General features: G+C 47.1%; 1 protein-coding gene across 1 annotated transcript in view; it reads left to right on the top strand.

Moving 5' to 3' along the window:
* The first annotated feature begins 9,019 nt into the window (after positions 1-9,019).
* WTIP (WT1 interacting protein) overlaps positions 9,020-24,237 on the top strand; it is a 92,907-nt gene continuing 77,689 nt past the window's right edge. The window contains exon 1 of the mRNA XM_068955912.1: positions 9,020-10,718. Coding sequence (XP_068812013.1) covers positions 9,329-10,718 — 1,390 coding nt within the window. The 5' untranslated portion in view covers positions 9,020-9,328. The remainder of the gene's footprint in view (positions 10,719-24,237) is intronic.

Below are 24,237 nucleotides of genomic sequence, written 5' to 3' on the forward strand. Positions count from 1 at the left end.
TTATTCTATTTGAGTTTGCAAAGCGGCTGAATTTTAAACAAAATATTAACAGTGGAGAAAAGGATATAAAAAAGAAAAAAGCACTTCTTTAGGTTTCAGATCTGCATCTGGTTCTGTCTAGTACAAAGGCCACCTTTTCATCAGTATTAATTTGCCAATGAGGTGCAAAACTGTAGGATTCTACAGTGCAATTAATGTTTTATCTCTTCTTTTAGGTGGTAATAGTCATATGCAGTGGCTTGTTTGAAGACATAAGCCTCTACCATGAAATTCTAAATCTTTTTGAGTTAGTTGCTTCTTGGCCATCATCAGTGAAGACTGAGAGGTAAAGATGTAAATGAAAAGAGTTAAAGTATTTTTCAACACTATATGGGAAGTTTTTATAATTTTCTCCATAAGCAATTAAAGCACTAGAATTTCATACATTTCAGATGTCACTGAAGCGCAGATTGACATCATCTAGAAAACTATCAATTTCTTTTAAGCTTTATTAGAAATAAAGCTTTACTGGTTTATTAAATTTGTTGTCACATTGCTTTCTACCTGTGTAATAGAGCTTTGTCTTGTCACAACGAGGAGCACAATCCTATCTAAGCAGGTGGCATGTGTAATGTGTCTAAAATAGTGTCAGCCTATCTCATTTACTACCGGAGAAACTTCCCTGCTTCCAGAGGGCTGTATAAAAGAGTTTAGCTTTCTAACTCCTTTTTGGCTAATCTAACAGTAGAAGCTGTAATTCTGAGTAACTTTATCACATCAGTTTTACTGATGTTGAGCGTTCAAAACTTGGAAGTTGAATGGGATATAAGCTGAATTGAAACAGATTTCTGCAATAAAGTGCAGCACCAACAAATTTGGCGAGGAAAAAGAGAAGGGTGAGGAGGGGGATTTTTATTTAGTCTGGCTGCCTCCTACTTAAGTTATCTATCTGATGTGTAGCGTTACAGTGTAAGATTACAGTTTCTCAAAGTATCTGGGATAGTAACGTCCGGTAAGACAGGTAATAGTCTCTCAGGGCAGTAGACAACTGTCTTGGCTGTCAAAAAAGCCAGATTGCAAAAAATCAGTATTAACCAAGCGTCTTATGTGTTTTATTGCCTTGGATGTGGGGGACCGCTGCAGGTCACTGTTTACGTTAGGTTTTAGAGAAGCACGGAATTTAAACTATGTATCGTCGTCTGGTTTGCATCATGGAAGGTAGCCTAGAATTTACATAGGCAAATACATGTTGATGTATTTAGGAGATAAAATTGTGCTGCTCTTGTTTGGGTAGTAAACATTTAGAATGCTAAAAATGTTCCAAGATCCTTCCTGTAAAATACTTTAAAGTGAGACAGTTTTAAATACTTTTTCTTTAAACAGGCTGCTTCTACAGAACATATGACTGCCTGCTCGTTCAACGTGGGCTATTCTGTTAGGTTCTTACCAAGTCTGGTAATACTGAATGAACCAGTATTGCCTCTCCTTTTCAAAACTGAAGGCAGTATGAGTGTCCTTAACTGGCTCCTAGTCACCAACATTGTATTAGTGTAGAATTTTTCGATTTACACTTTCTCTTGCCCTTGAGAGTAAATTATAAATTGAAGCACTTATTAAGCTTTCAAGTAATTAAAAAAAAACCAAAAAACCCACCTTTCAACATTTGTGTTATAGCCCTAATAGCAGTAATCTTAACATAGAAGGAAATATAGTTGGAAGACACAAGATTTAAGCGTTAAAATGGAGGAGAAGTTCTCCCCAATGCCTTAGCTTGGCAGTCCTGATGTAGACTGTTTCCACTAATGATTTTTTGAGCCAGGGTCATTAAATCAATCTACAAATCACTATTTGCAGTGATACAAATTGGCTCTTTTGTCACCAAGCTTGCTCTAGTTGTTTGTTTATACTGCTGTAAATTCTATGTTGTAGACAAGCCGTTCTGGCTGCTTTTCTCTAAAAACAATTCATAATGCTTGTATCTTTATTCACTTAGTGAACTTGAGTGTCATGTGTTAAAAGGACTAGAAAAATAGTAGAATATTTTAATGTAGTTAACTGCATTTGTGAGTGTGGGTATCTGTTACCTGTCTTTGTATGCTATTAGTTCAACATGCCTTTTCTGCACTGGAGCATGGAAGGCAATATTGACCACCTGTACAGCAGTTAACTAGAGATTCCTGAAGCTCTTCTGAGTTACAGTGAAGCAATTTGTGAGGACTTCCCAAAATCTTATTGTAAGAAAAAGTAAACTTTACACAAAACCACAACCTGTCTAATTCTCAAAATATTCCGAGGATCACCCAAGTACAGTACTTGTTCCTTCAAGGGGCAACTGATAACCGCTAAAGTTAGGAGAACTAAGAGCTTCCGGGGATATCACATGACAGCTTTGTACCAGCCTTTTTCTTAAAAAGCAACTCAAACCTGTAGATATCAATGTAATGCTTGTAGTAGTTCTTTGTGACATTTTAATTTTGCCTTATGAAGCCATTTCAGCATTGAGCCGCACAGAGATGTGCATGCTTTCCTGGCCTGTTGACTCTGACAGCTGGCAAGCAGATTGATATGCCATTTCAGGTTGTGACCTTTACACAAAGACCTCTTGCTAACCATTTATTAGATCTCCGAACATACAGTAAGGTTGTGCTCAGTTAGTATTTACCATTGATACTGTCTGCTTTGAGCCTTATCTCTAGTACCCCAAAGTTGTAAATTTGGATTAGAAAACTGAACAAACACTGAATTGTGGAAAATAAATTTAGGGTTTCTTTCCCTCTCTGCATTCTGTTTTTCTGTCTGTATAGGTAAGAGACTTTTTCTTTCTTCCCTTTGCAACTGTAAGGACAAAAGGCTTCAGTTCTGAACATCTGAAGTTCTCCTGAATTTGTAAGAATGTGGAAATTACAATCAAAGTAATATAACGAATCTTACACAAGGCACAAGTCTTTGTTGTTTGCCTGAGATTGTTTCTGCGCTGGTGCTTAAGCAGAATGACTACAGAGAGCACACACCTACAGACAAAGGGATAGGAGGGGGAGGCAATTTAATGCCGTAAGGTGAAGGCCTTGAAGCTTCTTTAAGGGAGGAACGTGGTAAAGTGAATAAATCTATTCCTAGCTTGATATCAGTTTATATTAACAACAGAACGTTGCTGTTTGTATACATGTCATTATGTTTGTCTTTCTCATCAGCATGCTACTTCATTCGCATATGAGAGAAAAGTGAGACATTTTCAGGATGGTTTTCCTGAAGAAAAGATATGTATGGAGTTGCTCTGCCAGTCCTTTCCAACAGCATTCGAAGCTACTCGCAAACATTAAACACGTTTGCCCATGATCTCAAAGCTACTGCAGTTCTACAAATAAGTGGCTGTAGATGAGGAGAGAGGGACCGGCGGGAGTGCTCCTGCAGGAGAACTCAGCTGAGATGTGCCGCACTCGCACACTTGCTGGTGGCCCGTACACAGCGCCACAAGGGATCTGCTGCACTTTGCCCATCTGACAAGTGATCATTGGAGGTAACAGAAGTGTGCTGGGGAAAGAGGGCGCTAAGAGACCTAATGAAAAGCTTGGGAAGGGCTGAGAGCTGTGGGTATTATAAAGGGCAGGCTCGAGAATTAATGATGTTGTAGAGGAGGAATGTCACAGAGAGAAGAGAGGTGACAAGCCTGCTGAGGGATGGTGAGGAATATGGTGGAGGGAACCTCGAGGTATTGCATGTAGCAGCTGAGGATTTGGTAGGTCCTGGGGACTGTAGCCGTGGGAGAGTGCCATGGGACAAAGCGGGCAACAGGACTGCAGTGTCCCTCTCATCACAGCTAAGTGCAGTGTATGGTCAGGTCAGGAAATGGGTGCTCTAGGCCAGCTGTGCTTATCGAATGCTATAAAGAGGAACATACAGTCAGTCTGGAAGCTTTCACCAGCAGAGACCGGAGACAGGTGTGTCTAGGAGTCTGAATCTCACGCACTGTTTCTATTCTTTATTAAGTTCACTAATGCTACCTGATTTCTTTACCAGATGAGGTTTTACAGTATTGTAATTGGGATTTTTTTTTAATTATGTCAAGATAAATTTTAGCTCTGAAGAATCTTAGTTTGCTTTTATATTTTGGGGTCTCTGAAATAAGCTACTTAACCTTAAGAGTACTAAGTGGTGCACTGTTAAGTGAGCTAGCTAACTAAACGTATGCAAATGTAGCAGCTGCTATTAGGCTTACTGATTGTGTTTGAATAAACAGTGATTATGTCCTGTGATTGCAAGGAAGTATGACTGAGACAACATGCAGTCTCCTAAATCTGAGCCAATAGATTGCTTTGTTCAGAAGTGTTATTTGAAATACCTAAGGGAAGTAAAAGATGAAACTATAACAGAAGTAAGATACAATGGTGTATTAGTCTTGTATTAGCTTGGCCATATGTTGTCTATCTAACATAATGTGTTTACAAAGTGGCTGTTGTGACTGGAATTTTACAGGGCCTGTCCCAAGTTATATTTGTGCAGCATGTTGAATAGCTGCATTTGCAATGAAGTAATAAGAGAATAAGAAAAATGTAAAAAATGTTAAATAGTGTTTTATTGCAGATTTAGCATGAGAAATGATCTACAAGCGTGCAGAGCCGTGTTAGTCAAAAATATTTTAAATAGTTTTGCCTAGCAGTCAAAGGTAGCCATCCACATACAATGTGTCCTTTCTACCAGAAGATGGTGCCCTAAAACACATTCCACAATTCCAGTTTTTTAAAGCTGTGGTACCTGAGAACGAGTATGTAAAAAAATATGTTAGAAAGATGACAGCCCCCAAAATTAAGCAATTAAGTCTTTGTGATGCTTGAACTCTCATTTATATCCTAAAGTAATGTAAAAATAGCTGCATGGACTGCTGCTTACAGTCTCAGGTAGCTAGTCTGAGAGAGTTTTGAGTATGATGGATGGCTGCTCTGTTTTAAGTTATCCTGGAAAACTATGATGACTTTAAATAATTTTTTGCAAGCAAATCAGCCAAGTGCAAATGCATATTAATATCAAAACTTCATATTCCAAAAGGATTGTTTATACTTAAAATGATCACAATACAATTAATTTATAGGACACAAACAAAACAAGGCAACATAAAACCTAGTACAGCTACCCCTTCAAAGAAGACAAAATGTAAAAACCTCAGTCCCTCCTCCCAAAATAAAAGCATTCCTCAGGATCATTTTCATATGAATTTCATAACTTTTTTTTTTTATTCTTGGTTCAAAACAAAACAGACAAAGGAAAAGGAGTAACCATTACAAGAAATGTTACCAGGAAACTGGTCAATATACAAAATGGAAAGCAGAGCACTACATCCCTAAATAATAATAATGCCTTCACTTTCTGGTCTTGAGAGTATAATTTAATTGTTTTCTCAAAGCTGGAGAGGAAAAGGAAGGAAATTGCAAACAAACAAACAGGTAATCTGTATCCAGTCTGATAAGCAAACCTGTGGAGTAGCTTCATGATTTCCAAGTCATTACATTGATGAAGTGAGACAAGTCCCTCATGTATTGTGATAGGAAAATAGGTATGATATAAATTACAGTGCAAGAAGTCAGTGGGATTTTTGCCATTGACTTCAACAGGGCTGAAGTTGCACCAGTGAATTCTTGTATTTACAGATTCTCTGCTTTGTTGTTAATGAACTATTTGCAGCCCAGGGAGACAAAATCCCCAGGCAGACTGTCGATTCTCTCTGCAAGTTGGCTTGGCCAGAATTTCCTTGAAGACACTGGCAATTAGAAGAAATAGGAGTCCACTGACTGTGAGGCCCAGCCGGCTGATATTCACAGATCAATAACTCCACCTGGCTTTTTTGCTCCCTTTAAGTCTTAGACAAAGGAGTTTATTTAACAGGAGCAGCTGGCTTTCCTTAATATCTGATTTACTGATATAACTTAAAATCAGACATAAGGATTATCACACCACACTAAGAAATGAATTTCAGCATTTATAATACTGTCAGGTAGCTCTATGACAGTTATTGAAGAGGAGTTTCTTGGTGTAAGAATGAGTCTTTTTACAACACATACACTTTACTGCTCATTGTTAAAATTAAGCAAATATATTTTAAATACAGTTGAGAGGAAAACATGCGGGGATTGTCAAACTAATTGTCTGGTACTTTGTTTTTTTTCTTATCTATAGCAGGAAGGAGAACGATGGGGGTACTGGCAACAGCAGTTTTAACTCTCCACTTTCTGTTTGCACAGCCCGGCACATATGGTCCTCTGTGAGGAACGCAGCAGCGCTCAAGTGTGTTACATACCGCTGCAAACACACTTATTTCACCCACGTGGGCCACATCTGTGGCTGCAGTGTGGATAAATGTTATGTTCATGATGTGTATGACAGAAGTACGATTTACCGGTGAAGAGCTGGTTTGTAGCATTACCCTGATGTAGGGCTTAGACAGTAACACTGTGCAGGAATATTCAGGCGCAGGGCTGCAGCAGACTTGTCTGTGCCTTGCTTTGAGGATTTACTTACTGAGCATAAGCTTTCAACAGTAACAGTAAGTGATCCTTAATCATTTGATTCCACATTGCTTACTAAAGGGGACTGTTTCTTCAGATTCCCCAGATTCTCTTAGTCCCTGGTATGTTTTTTTTTCCATGAGTTCATACTGAAGAAAGCAGACGCTTTCCCCAAGAGGCTTAATGCACAAACTTGCTACCTGCTGGCAGCACGAGGCAGTACAGAGCTGGTCTGCCTCCAAGGCAGGAGGAGCGCAGCTGCCCAAGGACAGCAGGCGCCCGGGCTCGGGCTCCTGCCTTCGCCCGGCACCAGCGCTGCGGTCCCTATCCAGCCCCCGACGATAGGAAGCTGCTCTTCCCCGCAGAGAAGTCCTACCCGCTCCATTAGATTAATAGTAGTCGCTTAATGTTGAAAAGTTTTTTGTTTTAAGTACAGTAAATCAGCTTTCCTCTATACGTGCTCTGATGGCCCAGGTTGTCCCAGGGCCTCTCGCAGTTGTTCAAGACAGCAACCTTATAAAAATCGGCAGTAAGTAATTTAAAGTAAACAGCAATACAGACCATCCTAGCAAAAGCCCCTCGAGCGATTCAAGAGCGCTCTTGGCGGGACGCGCACCTGCCCGCTCGCCGGCGGCGGACCGCGAGGCGCTGCCTCCTGCGAGCGGACCCGGGGCAGGAGTCCTGCTGGGCCCCGGGTCAGCGCGACTTCCACGGGCGCTGCGGCAGTAACTTGCGCTTGGTGGCGTACCGTGGCACGCGTCGGCACCGTACAGCTAACAGCATAGTTCGGGTCTTTGCTGGTGGTTTTTACCAGATAGTCCAAGGTTTGAGTGGGACGGGGAATTGAACCACCCTTCTGATCCCGGTCAGCGTTGCGGCACGTTTGCTGGGAAGCTTTTGCTGCTGACGCCCGGGGCCTGGGTCGTGTTTGTTGTTCGCATTAACAGCCGCGCGCGCCGGGACGCACGACTGCGAGAGGAGCTGCCAAGCCGCGCACGCTTGCCAACTGGAGGCGAAACCCACCTTGTGGAGCGGTAACCTCCACAAGCACGAGGCAACCGCCCGCTTGGGAGACCCACAAAACGCACAGTGAAAGCATTAGAGATGTAAAAACATAGCAGAGCTGGACTTCCAGGGCTAGTTGTATCTGCACATGTGTCTCCTTAAACAAAATACCTCACACGGGCAGCGAGCTGCCTCTTCCATGTCTCACTCTGCACATTTAGATGGTTTGCAGGACTTTTTTTAGCCTCCCTCCCCAAACAAACAGCTCGCCAATCGATTGCCCTCCACAGCTGGGGACATTTTTAAGTACACAGTTGCTTTTAATGTTTAATTAGGTATGATAACCAGATGAAACGTGCTTGGCAGCGTGGCGTGCCTGCGGCCCTCGCTTCTGCCCTGGCGGGGTGCTGAGCGCGAGCGGGGCAGCGACACCCCTCGGGTACCACCGCCAAGGCGGCGGCGTTTCGGTGCCACGCGCGGCCGCCGAGCTGGGAAAGCCACCGTCGGCTACGGCTTCCCATCGGCGGTCTCGGCTCCGTAACCGCTCCAGAGGCGTTTTCTGACAGATTTTTCTTCTACCGCGCGAATCCAAACGGCGAGCAGCGCCCGGCGCGTTGCGTTGGTTTCGGGGCGGCCGGACAAGGCCTGGGGAAGGCTGCACGCCCAGCAGCGCCCTTTCTGAAAACTCGCGCCAGCTGGCGGATCGCTCCGGGCCGCAGCACGGTTATCGCCTCCCTCATCCCCCGCCGGTTTTCAGGGAGGGAGTAAACCGCGGCGGCGCGGGGCTCTGCCGCAGGTGCCGCCCGCCGGCCCCGCCCCGCCCTCAGGTGAGAGCGGGCGTTTAACGGTCGCGGGTGAGGCAGCCCCCTCCCCCCCCACCCCCTCGGGCCGCGGAAAGTTCCAGCAGGGCGGCGGCGGCGGGCAGGGGCGTCCCGGCAGCGCCAGCCCCGCCGGGGGATTCCCCGCAGCCGCCGGCGCTCCGCTAACGCCGGCCGCTCCGACGCGGTTAGTTATTTGTCTGAAAAACGTCTCTTCCCCCCCCCCCCCCCCGCCAGGGATCTTTCTGAGGGAAGCGCCCCGCGGCAGGGCACGGCGCCCCCGCCCGCCCTTCCCGCGGATGCTGCTCGCTCGGCGGAGCCGCCCGCCGCCAGCGCGGGGCCCGGCCAGCGCCGTGCCAGGGAGGCCGGGTCCCCGCCGGAGGCGGCCCGGCCCCGGGGAGGGGAGGGGGGGGGCGGAGGGGCGGCCCGCTGGCGAGCAGCGCCTCGGCCGCCCGCTCCCGGCCTGACTCGGTGAGAATCATTGTTTGGCTCCGGCATTAACTACATTCCAGCGGGACGCAGCGCCCAGTCTCCTTCCTCGCATTCCTGCCCCACACAAAGGAGTCCCTGCCTCGCCGCGCCGCGCCTCGCCGCGCCGCCCGCCCCGACCCCGCCGCCGCCCGCCCGCCCGCCCGCCGCCTTCGCCCCCCCCGCCCGCGACTGCGGGCCCGGCCGCGGCCCCGCCGCGGGGCGGCCGGCCGGGGGCGGCGGGGGCAGGGAGCCGCCGAGCGCAAATTCCTCCGCGCAGCGCGCCATTGACTGGACCCAGCAACTTATTTAAGGCTGGAAAGTGACACGGGGGCTCCTCGCCTGCGCTCGCCCTCGCCCGCCGCGCAGCCGGCATGCCGCCGAGGTGACCGCCGCGCCGCCGGGCCGCTCTCGAGGGACGGCGCCTTCCCCGCCAGGGACTGCGGGAAGGGGCGCTCGGGGCGGGGGGAGCTGCCTTTTTTTTTTTCTTCCTTTTTTTCCCCTTTTCTCTTTTTTTTTTTCCTTCCCCCCACGGGCGGTGTGTTTATTGCCCCGCCGAGCATGGAGAAGTACGAGGAGGACGTAGCCCTGAAAGCCAGCAAGTTCCTGGAGGACCTGTCCCTCTACGAGCCGTGCCCGGAGGGGGCGTACGGCCGGGGCGGCCGCCGCGACCTGCCGCTGCACGCCGACCTGGAGGAGACCAAGCGGGTCATCGCGGCCCACATGACGGCCGAGCAGAGGGGCCGCAGGACCAACGGCGCCGCGCCGCCCGCCGACGCCTTCCCCGGCGGCAAAGCCTACGCGCCCGCCGCCCCGCCGTGCTGCGAGGAGGGGCTCTGCACCCGCTCCGAGGTGGCGCTGCCCTGCTACAGCGGCTTCGCCGACAAGGGCAAGCGCTACTCGGCCGACGGCTACCGCTACGGCGCCGGCAGCGCCTACGAGGCCGGCTACGTGGCCAAGGGCGGCGGGCGGGCGCCCGACGGCAAGTACGGCGCCGCCAGCCCGCGGGCCAGCCTGGCGGCCGCCGCCTCGCCCGGCCCCGAGCACGGCAAGTTCTCCAGCCCCCGCTCCAGCCTGGGCGGCGCGGCCGCGCTGCCCTACGACAAGTTCTCCAGCCCCCGCTCCAGCCTGGTGGTGCCCGGCCAGGACAAGTACGGCAGCCCCCGCGCCAGCCTGGTGCAGTACGACGGCGCCGCCCTGAGCCCCCGCTCCAGCTACGCCAGCACGGCCAGCGACACCAGCAAGCACTCCAGCCCCCGCGCCAGCCTCACCAGCTACGACGGCGGCAGCAAGCCCAGCAGCAACCGCACCAGCGGCATCAGCATGGGCTACGACCAGCGGCACGCCAGCCCCCGCTCCAGCACGGCCAGCCAGTACTCCGGCACCACCAGCCCCCGCTCCAGTTACTCGGACTCCAGGTACGGCCCGCCGGGCAGCGCCGAGCCGGACGGGGCGGGCGCCGCCGGGCTCTCCGTGGCCAGCCCCCGCTCCAGCGTGTGCAGCGCCGAGGGCCCCGGCGGCGGGCGCGGCGGGGCGGGCGCCGCCGTGGTCAGCCCGCGCTCCAGCATCTCCAGCCAGAGCTCGCGCAGCTCGCGGGGCTCCATGAGCGCCTACCCCGAGCTGCAGCTGCCCTCGCCCCGCTCCTCCCTGCTGGGGCCCAGCCTGCAGGAAGACTGCGCCGCGCCGGAGCTGGCGGACGTGTACCACAAAATCCGTGCCCAGTCCCCGCCGCGGCGCGACCAGCAGCACCCGGCCGCGCCGGCCCCCGACGCGGCTCCCCCCTACACCTACAGCCCGACCAAAGGCTCCGCTTCGGCTCCAAAATTCAAGCTTCCCTACCAGGTGACCCCGTGCCGGGAGAGCGGCCCCAGCCAGGCGGAGAGGCGGCTGGAAGCGCTGACGCTGGAGCTGGAGAAGGAGCTGGAGATGCACATGAAGAAGGAGTACTTCGGTGAGTGGCTCCGCGGGGTGCGCCGTGCCCGGCTGCCCGCGGGGGGCCGGGGACCTTGGCCGGCAAGGAGGTGGCCGCCCACCGGGCCTCGCTCGCCACGCGAGTAGCTCTGCCTCTGAAGAGGTCTGGTGCTCGGGGCTGTTCTTGGACCCGTTTCCCATTGAAGGCTCTGGTTGTCGGTAGAGAAGCCTGGATCACTACGTACCGTTTTCCGAATTGCTGTCAGAAGTGTTTGCGCTGAGACTCTCTTACTTGATGTTGTCTTCCTCTTGCCAATTTTTTTACAGTTTACTGGACTTTTAGTGTTTTCCCCTTCCAGGTGCAATAGGAAACTTGTCTGAAGTAGTACAGAAGCTGTTTGTGCAATTCGGGGTCAGACTGATTTGTGCTTGCGTGCCTTTCAGTCTGTTGGCGCCTCCACAGTAAGCTCCGGCATCCTCACAGTTGTGGTGTTTTCGATCGTATTTTTCCAGCCAACTATGATATTTTGCTTTCTGTAGACAATGAGCAGGACTGGTGAAACAATTTTCAGTGCCTAGTTCAGTAAAATCTTTGTCCTAGCTGAGAGTGCTTGTGGGAGCCCATGGCGTTGTTTCTGGCCTGTGCGGCCTTACAGGGCTTCTCTTACTTATCACGTGAGCCTGGCAGAGTTTGGATTTGTGTCTGAGAGGTGAGAGGATACCTGTCTCTGGTGAAGCTGAGTCAGGCTGTTGGAGGGTCTCTTAAACTCTTTGTTGCTTCTTTGTAGAACAAAAACAAGTTCTTGAAACAAGTGAATGCGTTTTGTAGTTGCACCAACATTTAGATTAAAATTCCTTGTCCTCCTTATTTTCTAATGAATGGAAAAGGACAAGATGCCTGCCTTGGGAAGAATCCCAGAGGGTCCAAATACTGCCCTATTCCTCGTAGGTACCGGGAGCTTCAGGATAAGTCCTTAGATACTGCCAGATAGGGCAGTAGGATCTTGGTGGCCTTCAGAAGTGGCTTGTGTCCCCTGCTTGAATTAGGGATATGTGTTCTGGGGGCTCTATGTGCAATTCTTCGTAGCAGGAGAGTAAGAATCAGGCATGGAAGGACATGGCCTGCTCTGAATCAGTGGTGCAAAGTCTGGCCTTTGAGGGGACAGTTATCTCTCTCAGCCTGTGTGTGCTGGCTGGGTGCTGAGGGGAGGGAGGCTTTGCTGATGGGGTGTGATCTCTGATGCAAGTGTTGCTGAGGATGGAGATGCATATTAACTTAATAAATGAGAAGTGGTTTTGGACCACTTTCAATTCAGTGTTAGCGTGCCCTGCGTGGAAGGGAGGAGCTGCAAGGCCCTGCAAGTGCAAAGTTGTGATCTGTGATGCAAGTAAGACAGATCTGTGAAAGATCAGACGAGGTAGTTGAGCAAGCAGTACGCTCTAGTACAAGGTAAACTTTTTTGTGACCTGCATAGCATTGTTTTTATAAGCTTTTGTGCCCAGAGAAACGAAGCTGAGTACAGTGCCTGCTTACTGCCTAAGTCTTACCCTTCTTCCTCTGTTTAGTGCAGTGCTGAGTAAGAAAGCTACTTGTCATCTGCTGCATCTTTTGCAATGTCTAGCACCTGGTGTGAGATTTTAAGGGGCTGCAGGAACATAATCACCTGAGGAGAATAACAGATTTCTGAGTATCTGCAGAAGCTGGATGGAGATGTTAATTAACATGTACCAAGAAATATTTGCCTCAAATTTCAGTGGAGTGCAGTGGAAGATGGAGAACCAAGATGTATTTAGAGTAAGAAGTGTGAGTTATAAGTGTCCTGAGCCTCTGGGAAGGGTTTCTTGTGGCCAGGGGAGCTGGGTGTGCAGCGAGGAGGCCTGGGTGTGATTGGGGACTCCGTAAGGAACCTGGGGAGTGTGTGTTGTGTTTTTTGTTCTTTTCTCTCCTTTTTTTTTTTTTTTCAATTTATAAGAATTTGCCTGTTGCAAGTGTCACTACCTGCAGGTATACTCTCTGGCAACATGTTGCAACATGCCCTAAGCCTCGGCAGATGTGGTCTGTGTCAGAGAGCTCAGCAGTAAGCTTACACCTTTGTGCCTGGGGAGTGTGTGTGCCAGCTGCCTTGTAGGTGTGTGTTGTTACAGTGGCACAAAGAAGCGCTACTGTGACTTGCACCCTGTTAGCACTTAAAACCTGGAAAAGTGGGGTGCTGTAGAAGAGAGGATTGATTTCTATAACTTGCTGATGCTTTAATAAGTCCTGATGGGCTTGATCCTGCAGTTCTGATTCAGCTGCTGAAGCGAAAGATGAGCTTTGGCTGAGTTCGCATGTCAGGGTCTGGCCCAGCGTGGCTGCAGGCTGAAGAGATAAGGAGAATGAGAAGAGAGAAGTCTGCTTATGGATGATATTAGAGCAGATTATTTAGACTGACTTCTCTGAGAGGGTTTTAAACACAGTGTTAATAAAGGAAAGCCAGTAGAAATGGGATTCGTATCCCAGCCCACAAACATCCAGACTCGATGTCTTTGCTTGCCTGTTCACTGCCTCCCTTAGCGCTTGTCTGGCGTGCTTAGAAGGCAGTCACAGAGTATCCGGTAGGAGTTCAGATACCTGTGATACCCTTGGAAAACAAAAATGCTGAGCCTAGCAGTCTAACAAAGTAGCATGAACAGAGCAGATGTTTAATGCTCCCTAATTAGATGAGATGAATTGTCTAGTGAGTAAATGCTCATATTGTGACACTGCTAATTTTACCATGCCCCCCCCCCCCCCGACAATCCTTGCTTTGTCCGCTCAAAGTGCGGGCTGCTCTACGTGGTGCTGTTCCATTATGCTGTCCACAGGCTGCTCTATTTTGTCTTATGTCCAAATGCTACTTTGAAAAATTGAACAGTGACTTATTTTGAATTTGAGGTCAAGTAACTAATCAGTCCTCTTTGGAAGAGGAATAACTCTACATTGCATTCATTTTGTTTGTGGGTCTGGGTGTTCCCCTAACTGCAGTAGTGCTGGCAATCCCTGGCTGCTTTCCCGCACTTTGCTCTTCCACTTCAGAAGGAACCTCTAATCTAGGGCAAAAAAAAATACATAGTGGAGTTGCTGTTGCTGCCGTCTTGCCTTTTCTCTGTGCTTATATGGGGATTCCTGAGGAAGTGCAAGCAGCTCTTTTGGGGGGTGAGGGGGAATGAGGGAGTCAGGCTGGCTGTATGCCACTTCCTCCTGGAAAAGTCAGCAAAGTGCAGGTGACCGCAAGGCATTGTTAGAGCAAATGAGAGGGGAGAAGAGGCACTCATGGTGTCTGCACTAAGTGAAAGCAAGCACAGGAGCCTTAGCAGAAGCACCTGAAGAGAAGGGGCAAGATCCAGACCGCTAGCAATGCTTTCCAGGCAGTGGGAAACTGGGCTGTGCTTTTGTCCATGGGGGGCTGCCGCTGTGCCCTAAGAGGATGGGCAGCCTTCCAGAAGTCACCTAGGACCCCTGCAGGCACCCAGGGCCTCATGGAGATGACCTCATGTAGACAGGATGTGTGCAGTGTGGTCTGATCCTCAGGAGAGTCTCTGAGGGAGCCAAGAAGTGGGCGACTCAGCAGGTCCCGAGAACAAGCAGCCAGGCCTGCTTGTGCCACGCTCTAAGCAGTGTTTTGTCTTTCAGTGTGCTGGAGGCTTCTCTTTCCTGCCTTACCTTCTCCATCCTTTTCATTTCTTCTGGCAGGCTTGAGCGTATCTGTAGAGGGAGTGAAAACATCGTTCTACAGTTGGTTTAATCTGACCTAAGATGACAGTGCTGCAAAAGGAGCAATCTCTCAGTCTTCCCTACCCCCAGCTGCACAGCTGAGAGGTAATAGGCTGATGCTTCCAACTGCTACCACCAGCACGCTGCAGCCACATGCGCTCTCTGATCTTACTGAAAACTAAGCCTGCAAAAAAGGAAGTGGGGGGGGGGCTTGTTTTCAGCTGGATCACTGAGCTGTTCTGATTCACCTCAGCCATGTGATGGCTAGAGGCTAAATCTGACCCAGAGGAAAAGGTGTAGTCAGGGAGGGCATCAGGAGGGTAAGGCCGTTCCTTTGGCAGCAGCTTGCAGTTGGATTGATTAAAGCTGTAAGGCTCAGTTCCCCTGTAGTTGTACCTGCTAACCCTGCAGCCCCCTCCCCAACTGCTTCACACTCAACTCTGTGAGACCCCCTGCCTGACCTCCTTCAAGGTATTGACAGTTTGGTAAGCATGCTCAGTTTAGTGACAGACACTGAGAGGAGAAGCAATCAAATAGTAATTTCACTCACTTTCATAAATGTTCTTGATGCCTTTCTATGTGGTGGGGTAAATTGTCAAAGTTGTTTCAGGGATGTTTTAAGTTGAATATGCTCCTTTAAGATGTCAGCAAGATTTTTGTGGGTGTTGGAAACTCATCAGCTCAGGCACTGACTTAAATTCTGTGTATTCTGTAGAACTCTTCAGTCTGATGTCTAGGTGTTGAAAAAGAGGATTTAAGGCAAAAATTGATTTTTGGCATGCCTATTCAAATCAAAGTCCTTTTGAGACTGCCTGTAAACCTACCGCTCGTCATCTACCAGGCAGGAAAATGGCATTGTGTTAAACGGTCATGCTGATGTGGTAAGTTGTTGTAGGACAAGATCTTTCTGTATGTCCTGTGGCTTTCCAGGTATACTGTCAAAAATTGAAGGAGAGTTGACAGAGGGACACAGGCAGCAATTGCATGCTCCTGTGCAGCCCCTGCCTGAGTTGCCATCACAGCTGCCTGTCCTGTGCTGCAGCCGTTACCCAGAGAGGGCTGCCTGCTGTTTTCAGTCGGAATACAGGGATCAAGTGCAAGAAGTGATTTAATAACTGCCTCATTTTGGACTGAAGAGGAAAGGGAAAAGGCATCGTGAAAATGGGGAGAAGAAACTTTAGACTTTGCAGAGAGAGAAACAGAGACAAGCAGTGTTTGCAGTTTTTCTGTCATTAATACGTTTGACATAAAGGGACACTGCACAGTGTATTAGAGGGCTTTTTCCCCAGTTCCGCTGGGCATCCAGAGTGTCTTTCCACCTCTTGCTACTTTTTACTTTGTCCTCAGTATCTCTCACATCTCCATGCAGAATACGGCAAGTACTTAATAATGAGAAATAACTAGTCCTGTCACAATGAGCTGTCACCTTTCTTTGCCTTCCAAAGGTACTTCCATGCGGCGCTCTGCCGTCCTGAGGAAGACAGCCCCTTTCGCAGTACCCAGTAAGAGGTTGCAGTAAGCAAAGCAGGGGGCAGTTGATGTCTCGGGATGGGACACAAAGTCCAAATTCTGTTAATAATTGTAGTAATCTGTCTAGCAAAAGTGAATTGTTACTCTAACAAGTAGGCTTGAGCTTCTAGATATCCTGGATCTTTCCAGAAGGCCACCCACTAGTACCAGCAAACATTTTTGGAGCACGACCAAGAAATGCTGCTGATAACATCCTGTTGAAAAGCCTTTGGCCTCATATGTAGGTGAAGGGAGGAAGTAGATACCTAGGCCCATCCAAACCCTTTCTATACTTTATGTACATAGTCATCCATGCAAATCCATTTCTTTGTACTGAGAAACTTTGCTGGCATGACAAGATTGACTTTTGAGCCCTGGAATGTACTTGCAAGCTCAGTGTTGTATATACACATTTCTTTTGTGAGAGCTGTCTCTGATCTTGCGCTCGGAGACAATAGGCAGCATAGTGCAGGTTTCTGGATGCATGTGCATGTATGAGTGAGTGGTGCTGCTGCATACGACTAGATGCATGACTCAAGAGATGAAGAGAGTGAGCGAAGGGCTAAATTAGTGGCAAATAGTATGGTAAACGAGAGGGAAAGTTTGGAACTTGAAGGACAGTACACAAGGAGGAAGGAATAGGAGAGTTTGGGGAGAGAACATAAAGGCAGTGAAGCTGGTGCAAAAAAATGATAAAAGTCAGCAGAGTAATGCTGCTGTTGAAAAAGAAGTCTTATTTTTGTCTATAGTATGAAAAGTCACATGAAAATGTGGGAGTGGCCCTAGATAGTTTTTTGAAATCCCTGCTAGCCCTCTATACATTCGTGACTCTAATCAAAGTTGGAAAGTGATAGAACATGTAATAGGAGGAAAAGAGAAATATAAAATATGGAACAGATATTTCAGTGTGTGTACTAGATGTGTAACATGCATACAGACGTGTATTAAATGGAAAGTTGAGTGACTCTCACTTGCACAGAAGCATGCGTTACAGACAGACACAACTGCTTTCTTCCTTTCAGCTGCAGGAAACTTGACTGTGAATAGGGCGATTATTTGATGGCCCCCCCACCCTTTTCCCCCCCTTTCTCCAAAGTAGTATGTTAGGTGTGCTTTTAACCTTTGGTTCAGAATGTGCTGCAGTAAAAGCACAGGTTTCAGGGGATGATGGTGATTTCCAAAAGAACAGCCACGTGTTTTACTGGTGCTAATGTAAAATAAGGTTTCTGATAGACTAGAGAGTTGGTATGAGCGTATGCGCTGTCATGATATAACAAGTCTTAGTTTAATTGTTAGCCTTTTCTGTCACCATATGGTTTGGAAAATCTACCTGTGTGTGTACCTCTCTGAACGTCATAGCTGGTATTTTTTTTTTAAGCCATATGATGATGCAGCCCGTGTGTCAAGGGGGAGAGGAGGGATGAACCACACAGCTCTACAGATCAGAAATAAAGTAGATGTTTACATTCAAAATGTATATAGATAAGGAATTTACTTTTGCCTGTTTCAAAGAATCTATATCTTTGTGAAGAGGCTATTGATTTGCAAAGGTTGAGTGCTGCCTGTGCTTTAGTTGCTTTGGTTTGGAGCGTGCTAGGCAATTGGTAATTCCAAAGCCACAGGGCTTCTGTATAAAACACTGAGCAATTCATTAGATCTGTTCGTTTTTCAGAACACAGTCACAAGTTCCAAGCCAGATTTATATTGCATTCCTAAAGTAAGAGCCAGTCAAATTCCCAGAAGTAACATCAGGCTTTTATCGCCGCTCCCTCCCCCCCAAATGCACACAAAAGTCAACCCAACTGGGTACACCCTCTAGAGGGGTTGAAGAAACATCCTAAGCAAGATTCAAAGTGAAAAACTGTTTATCTGAGTTTAGCTCCTATTAGTAGTTGTTTACTTAGCCTCTGTACTTGACCCTCCACAAAGATTTATATGTGTGAATGTCCCAGTTTGATGTTAAATCACACACTGAAACTTCATACACATTAGTTTGTGAATTAGGAGTAAATCATTTAATAGGTTCTGCAGCCACTCTATTTAGAAAAATAGAAACAAAACTGGGTTTTGAAGGAACAGACAACTGTAAAGTTGCTGCAGTTACAATGTGATCAAAGCCAACACTTTTCAGTGGGAAGTTTTCCTCAAATTATGTAATGTCTACATTTGAAAGAATAATCCTGGTGCCTTTGATTCAGAATTTCTCTTCTTCACTTATACTCCTCCTGCTGGTTTTGTGGCAGCAACAGAGATGCCAATCTAGGCTGAAATCCTTAATATCTGTGATTAATAAACTAGGAGATAAATGTCTCTGTTACAGCCGTATGGATATTGAATGTTTAGAAAGCCTTCAAAGCAAGAGATTTTGCTAAATACTAAAGTAATTAAGAAAAAAACAGTTTGACTGGAAAAGTAATTTTCAGATGTTTAAAAATGTTGCTCTGCAGTGGCAGGGAAATAACAGCAGCAATAAGTCAACAAACTTAGTTTTGCACAAGTAAACAAAAAGCTCTGGGCTTGGCCTCCTACCTACGTCTTATATCCTGAAAGCTATCAAAGGACAGTGCTTGACAGTCTCTGTGGCACGTCTGCAGAGTTGGTCTCAGGTTCTCCAGGGCTCCCCCCTGCAGTAGCTGGAGCACGGTGCTCAGCCCTGAGCTGTGCAGTGCTGGAGGGCTTTTCCATTTGGTAGGAGGCCTAGTGCCCTGTGAGCCCTGGAGCAGGGCTCTGGTGCTCATGGAGGGGCTATAAACCTGGGATGTCTTGTTCTTGTTTCATGCTGTCAGGCGAGGGACTGGTTGGCCAAATGGGCGCTCAGACTGCTGCTTGTTTCCTCGGGGTCTCTGGTCTCCTGCGGGTCCCGTTGTGGGAGGAGGCTGTGGAGTTGCTGGCCGGAGGGCATGTTAAGTTGCTCTTATGGTCTTTCAATGTCTGTGTCTGTCATGCAGCGTTTGGCAGTGGAGCAGTTCTGCTGTTGGAATTAGTTGTGTCCAAAAGCGTTACTTAATTTGTGGCTGAGGAAACCAAATGTCTCTTAGCGTATGCTGATGCAGTGTTTGATTTACAGCAAACCTGGACAAAGTGCCTCTTTTCTGACAGAGTTGGGAATATATGATGTAAAGCAAGACTGAAGCAACAAAAGAAAAACAGGAATGTGCGTGTTTGGTGTCTGTAAGCTTTATTACTAGCTTAGAAATGCTGTTGCCATTTAATCATTTCAGACTACTGCATTCAACTGCTTGAAATGTTCAAGTTCTGACAGGAAATAGATATCTCAAGCCTGTGTGATGTGGCATCCCTTGGAGATATTCCAAGGGTGTGATCCGCTCCTGTTGAAGTTGGTAGCAAAACGTCTGTTAACTTGGGAGCAGAACCATCCTTCAACTCTTAACGAAATTAGATGTGTTAATTATTGACCAATAAATGTCAGTGCTTGGCTGAATTTTTATGAGTTTTTCACTGTGCCTGTGTGGAAGCCTTTTTTTTTGGGGGGGGGGGTACACTAGAGCAGATATTTCTCTTGTGGTATGGGTTTTCTCTTTCTATTAACCGTACTATATTGTTTTAACTCCCTATCAGTGTAGCCTTGTTTGTTAGATGCACTGTGAGACCGAGGAGCACAAGAAAATGGCTAAGCAAGCCATATCTCTTCCAGCTGGAATATTTCACATTGTCTGAAACTTCATTCCTTGGTTTTGGAGCAGTTTTACTAGATCTCTAATGTCTTATTTACATGTTCCAGCAAACTTTTAAGAAAAGGCCTATGACTCATCAAGGAAGAAAAAAGCAAAGCCCAACACATCAGAGCATAAGCATATTAATTTAGTGCTTAGCTGAGAACTACTGTACATATAAAACATGTAGTGACTTACACAAGCAGACTTAGACAGGGGTAAGAATTTATTGCCAGGGACACCTACCTACTTCCAAATTTGAGATCCTGGAAAAATGCCACTCAGCAGGTTTTGGGTGCCTAAAACTTGTAGGCACTTGGGTTTAAATATTCACGTTCCTCATGTTCCTCAGGTTGTAATTACGCATGTGCACTGAAAAGTGCAGCTTACCCATTTTGTCTTGTACGGCTTAGCTGAAAGCTTTGACCATTTTCCATTGCTCTCTTTTCCCAGAAATGGTGGCAGCTACCAGGTGATTTGAAAGAAGGGATCTTGTTTGGCTGATGTAGTTAGTGGTTGTGGAAGAAGAGGCTTTACCCACTGTGATAGTTGTTCTGAGCACCTGTGTCCTGGAGGATGTGGAGTGTCAGGTATATTTCAGCTTGGTGATTTGAGCAGGAGGCTTAGAGGACTCCACTGTTGTGTAACTAACATATTCCATATCCAGCAGTAACAAAGCTGCTTGGGGTGCTCCACAGAAGCTGTTTCCTCACACAGGCCAAAGCAGAGATAATGACTTGAGTCCCACACCTGGAGAGGGACACCTCTGTTCTCAAGCATGGCTCCTTGCCCTGCTGTGACCAGTGCTGCTGATGCAGTTAGCCCAGCCTGGGGCCTGTTGGCTAGCACTGGTGCCGCTCTCTGTGTGCGTGATGTAGATGTGCTCAGAGTTTCCTCCATGCTTAGTTTTTGGGAGCTTAGTTACCGAACGAAGTTGTTGTGAAATCCTCCAAGTGCCAAGGTGTCCATAAATCACAGTAACCTGGATGGATTATCCAGAGCTCTGTCTTTATAAGAAAAGTAAAGTAGGTGTGAAAGTGCCTTCCGGCGCTGGCTCCTTACTAAGAAGTTTGTGCTGAAGATGGGCAAACTGTAGTGATGAGAAGTCAAATGACTTTTAAGAGGGATGAAATCTGGTTGGAATAGTAACACAAATACTTAAGACTAGTTGGGTGAGATAATTAATTCTAATGTCTCTAATTGCAGGCAGCAGCGCTGAAATGAATCTAGTTTGTTGTGAGGATTAATTCATGTACTTGTGAATACTTTGAGATCTGCAGGGAAGGCAGTGTGCAAAAGTAAAGAGCATTAACACTATATATTATCATGAAATAGAGAGGGAATGGATTAAATGAACAGTGAAGAAGCATTTAATAGATTATGCAAGGTCAGATCTGGGAATATATGCTGGGTATATAAGTGGGTACATAAGTGTTTGGTTGAACAAGATGCGTTTCAGTTTGGAACATAGAGTTTTTGTGAAAAGTAGATAGCTGTTGTAGAAGCTGGGAACTCTGCTGGGACTGCTGGGAATTCTCTCACGTTTTTATGTCCGTCCCAGCATTTGTTTAACTGGTGAACAGTTTCACTTAAGACACCACAGAACTTCTGGAAAGTGAAAACAAGATGTTTTCTCTCTTTTAATGTGGCCACTTGAAAAAAATAGAAAATTTCAAAGTTAAAAGAAAAGCCATTCCTAAATGCAATTTGACAGTCGTGTGGATTTAGATGCTTTTGCAGTCACACCAGCTCGCTCGGATCATATTTCTTGTGGTCCATGGAGACCCTGTGGCCTCTCCCAAGCATGGGAAATACCCTTTCATTCTGGAGGTCAGCGCAGAAACCTTTCTCCTGTGCTGCAAGCTCATCCCTCATCCCAGTGTGCTGGAGAGAACTGCGATCCCGTGAGTAAAGCTTATGGGCCAGAAGTTCAGTGGTTCTGCTGTGTCCTTTCTAATGTCCTTAAATAATACCTCTGTGGTGAAAATCCCAGACTGCAGGGTTTCAAGGAATATTAGACAAGGTTGGTGCCTGGTGGGTCAGCAGGGCATGTTGTTGGATGTAAAACACAGGGCCAGGTGACCGCTTTTGAATGCGATGCTAGTAACTTGAAGTCCATTTGTGAGCAGAGAATCTGTGCATGGCCTTTGTGTGTGCAAACCTGCAGCACGCAGGCAGGTTGAAAGCACATCCATGACTCTGGCAGGTACAGGTAAAAGGAAAGGAGTTTGTATATGCAGTCCTTGGCATGGTGAGTGTTTGGTGTAGTGCAGATCTTACTCTTTAAAGAACTATCTTATTTCCTTAAAAAGGTTATGTGACTTATGTTGATGCTTACCTTGCAGTTTATGCAAATGCCAGATGATATTTGATAAAGAAATGAGAAGAAACAAACCTTACTTCTTGTGTTTTTATGACAGCAGAAGAGGTGTAATCATGTAACAGAGCAGCACTCAGTGTGATGTTTGAAGTGACCAAAATGCAGCTTTATGTAATGGATTGGAAAACTCTGTTGAAAAGAGACATTTTGGTGGAGAGAAGCTTGGGTTGTGTATGTTGGTGGGTGGATGCGTGTTTTTTTTTTTTTTTTTTAAACTGTAATAAATTAAGTGCTGACCTGACTGATTTGAGACAGCTGAAATGCTATGACTTGATCTTGTTTCCCTGGAATTGTGGAATGTGCTTTGCCTTCACTAGCATTAGAGTGGGATCCTGGCTTTTGTGTACTGTCTTTGCTCTTGGTGTAAAATTCCTCCTAAAATCTGTTTGTTTGGGCCAGATGTTGAATGCTGCTGTAAGTGAATGGCTGGAGAAGAGTCACTGAGGGGAATGATTCTGAGAAGAGGGGGAGCGAATAGACTTTGTTCCTCATCCTTGGATTCATCTACTTGAAAGAACTGCGCTTATTGACCTGGCTATTTGCTATGAGCAGCTGCCTTGCTAGGCTGTCATTGACATGAAATGCAGCAGGATTAGAGCCATGATCTCCAGTGACTGTCTTGCCTATCACTCTCTGCAAGACTAAATTTATTCAAAGAGAGTGTTGGTGTTTTTAAATGAAAAAGATAGAAGCAGTAAAAGATATGAGAGCCCAGCAAAATCAGCCGAGGCTCACAAAACTGGTGATTATACCAGGCAGTGGGAAAGAGCTATAATGGGTAAAAATGTTGGTATGTCTGGATCTTTGAGACTGTTTATCTTTGCGTTGTGGCAGTTGCCATGTTAACCTTTAGTATCACAATCCTCAGGTGTCACCCAGGGGAAGAGGTAATTCCTCAGGGGCAAAGGAAGAGTTCTAACGAATGGCTAATACTACTGCAGGTCTTACTTTGCCAAGCAGTTATGTGAAAATTCTCTGTAATTGGTGGGTTGCCCATTTTTAATCAAAGCCATATTTTCCAGATCTAAACACTCGATAGAAAACAGAGCTGTGTAACAATCAAGTGTATTGGAGTCCAGATTTTGAGCTGGTTTGAGAAATAAGCATGTAATTTTCTGAAGTGTAGGTCAGTAGCTAGTATTTTTTTAGAAAGTATGTTGGCTTGTTCTACCTGTTGTTGGCTAGAGCAGGGCTGACCCTCTGTGTTACAGCCCTGTAAATCGGGAGCGGTTCCACAGCAAGTGATATATTTGCACTGGAGGAAAATGACCATGGCTCAGATGCAGGCCTTAGTGGCCTACCTCAGGAAAAAACCTTGAGACATCTAATCTTTCCCTAGTGCTATTACATAGAAAGGGCAGATCCTCCCAGACAGGGGAAGATGGTGTGATTGTGGAGCTGCAAATTGGTCCAATGATGCAGAGAGCGAGTCCTACCAGGTGGTGAGAATGGAGGAGCCATGAGTGTCCTCTCTTGCATGCTGTCCCTGTTCATCCTGTTCCCTCTGCTCAGTGAGGCAGAAGACTGGCCTTTTGCTGAATGTTTTCAAATGTGCTTATTTGTGGTACAGTATTGTTGAGCAAAAAAAAAATCAATCAAATAATGGAAGTTTTGCCTTAATTACAGCCTTTCCAATCTATGTTGAGCTTCTATAGATTTGAGTAGATTTAATCTGTCCTTCCCTGAATTGGCATACAGGCTTGTTAACCAGTCACTGGCAAGCGAAGAAGCTCAGAGGAGCTCCTTTGGACTGTAGGTGCAGCTTGGATGTGCTTAATCTGATCTTGGAGAGCAGCTGCTGAAAGAGGGAGCAGATCTCGCTCCTCTCCCTTTTGCCTAGTCCCAGTAATCCAGAGGCCTTGCTGCAAGTCTCACTAACTTACTGATTGGATGCAGAATGTACATGCTAAAATGTATTTAAAAGGCTAGCTTTCCTCTGAGCAAATGCTCTCCCGCTGCTGTGAGGGAGAGGGTGGGACTGCCTCTTCCCGATGGAGCATGCACTGAGGAGAGATGAAGTCTCCCAGGAATGTGCACCCTGAGAGGCAGCCTGGCTGCATGTGTGAACTAGCCATCAGAAGAGCTGCTCTGCCACGGCAGGTCATCACCTCAGCAGGTGGTGTGAGATGCTGTAGGAGAGCTTTGTAGACAGCCTGGATTTGAGCTGACCTGTTTAACTGAGGGCTTGGAGGAGCAGTGTGCTTCAGCTCTTTCCTCTGCACCTTCAAAGTTCCTTTTTTTTTTTTTTTTTTTTTAATAACTG

Source organism: Struthio camelus, chromosome 10 (genome assembly GCF_040807025.1).
Source record: "Struthio camelus isolate bStrCam1 chromosome 10, bStrCam1.hap1, whole genome shotgun sequence".
Classification (NCBI taxonomy): Eukaryota; Metazoa; Chordata; class Aves; order Struthioniformes; family Struthionidae; genus Struthio; species Struthio camelus.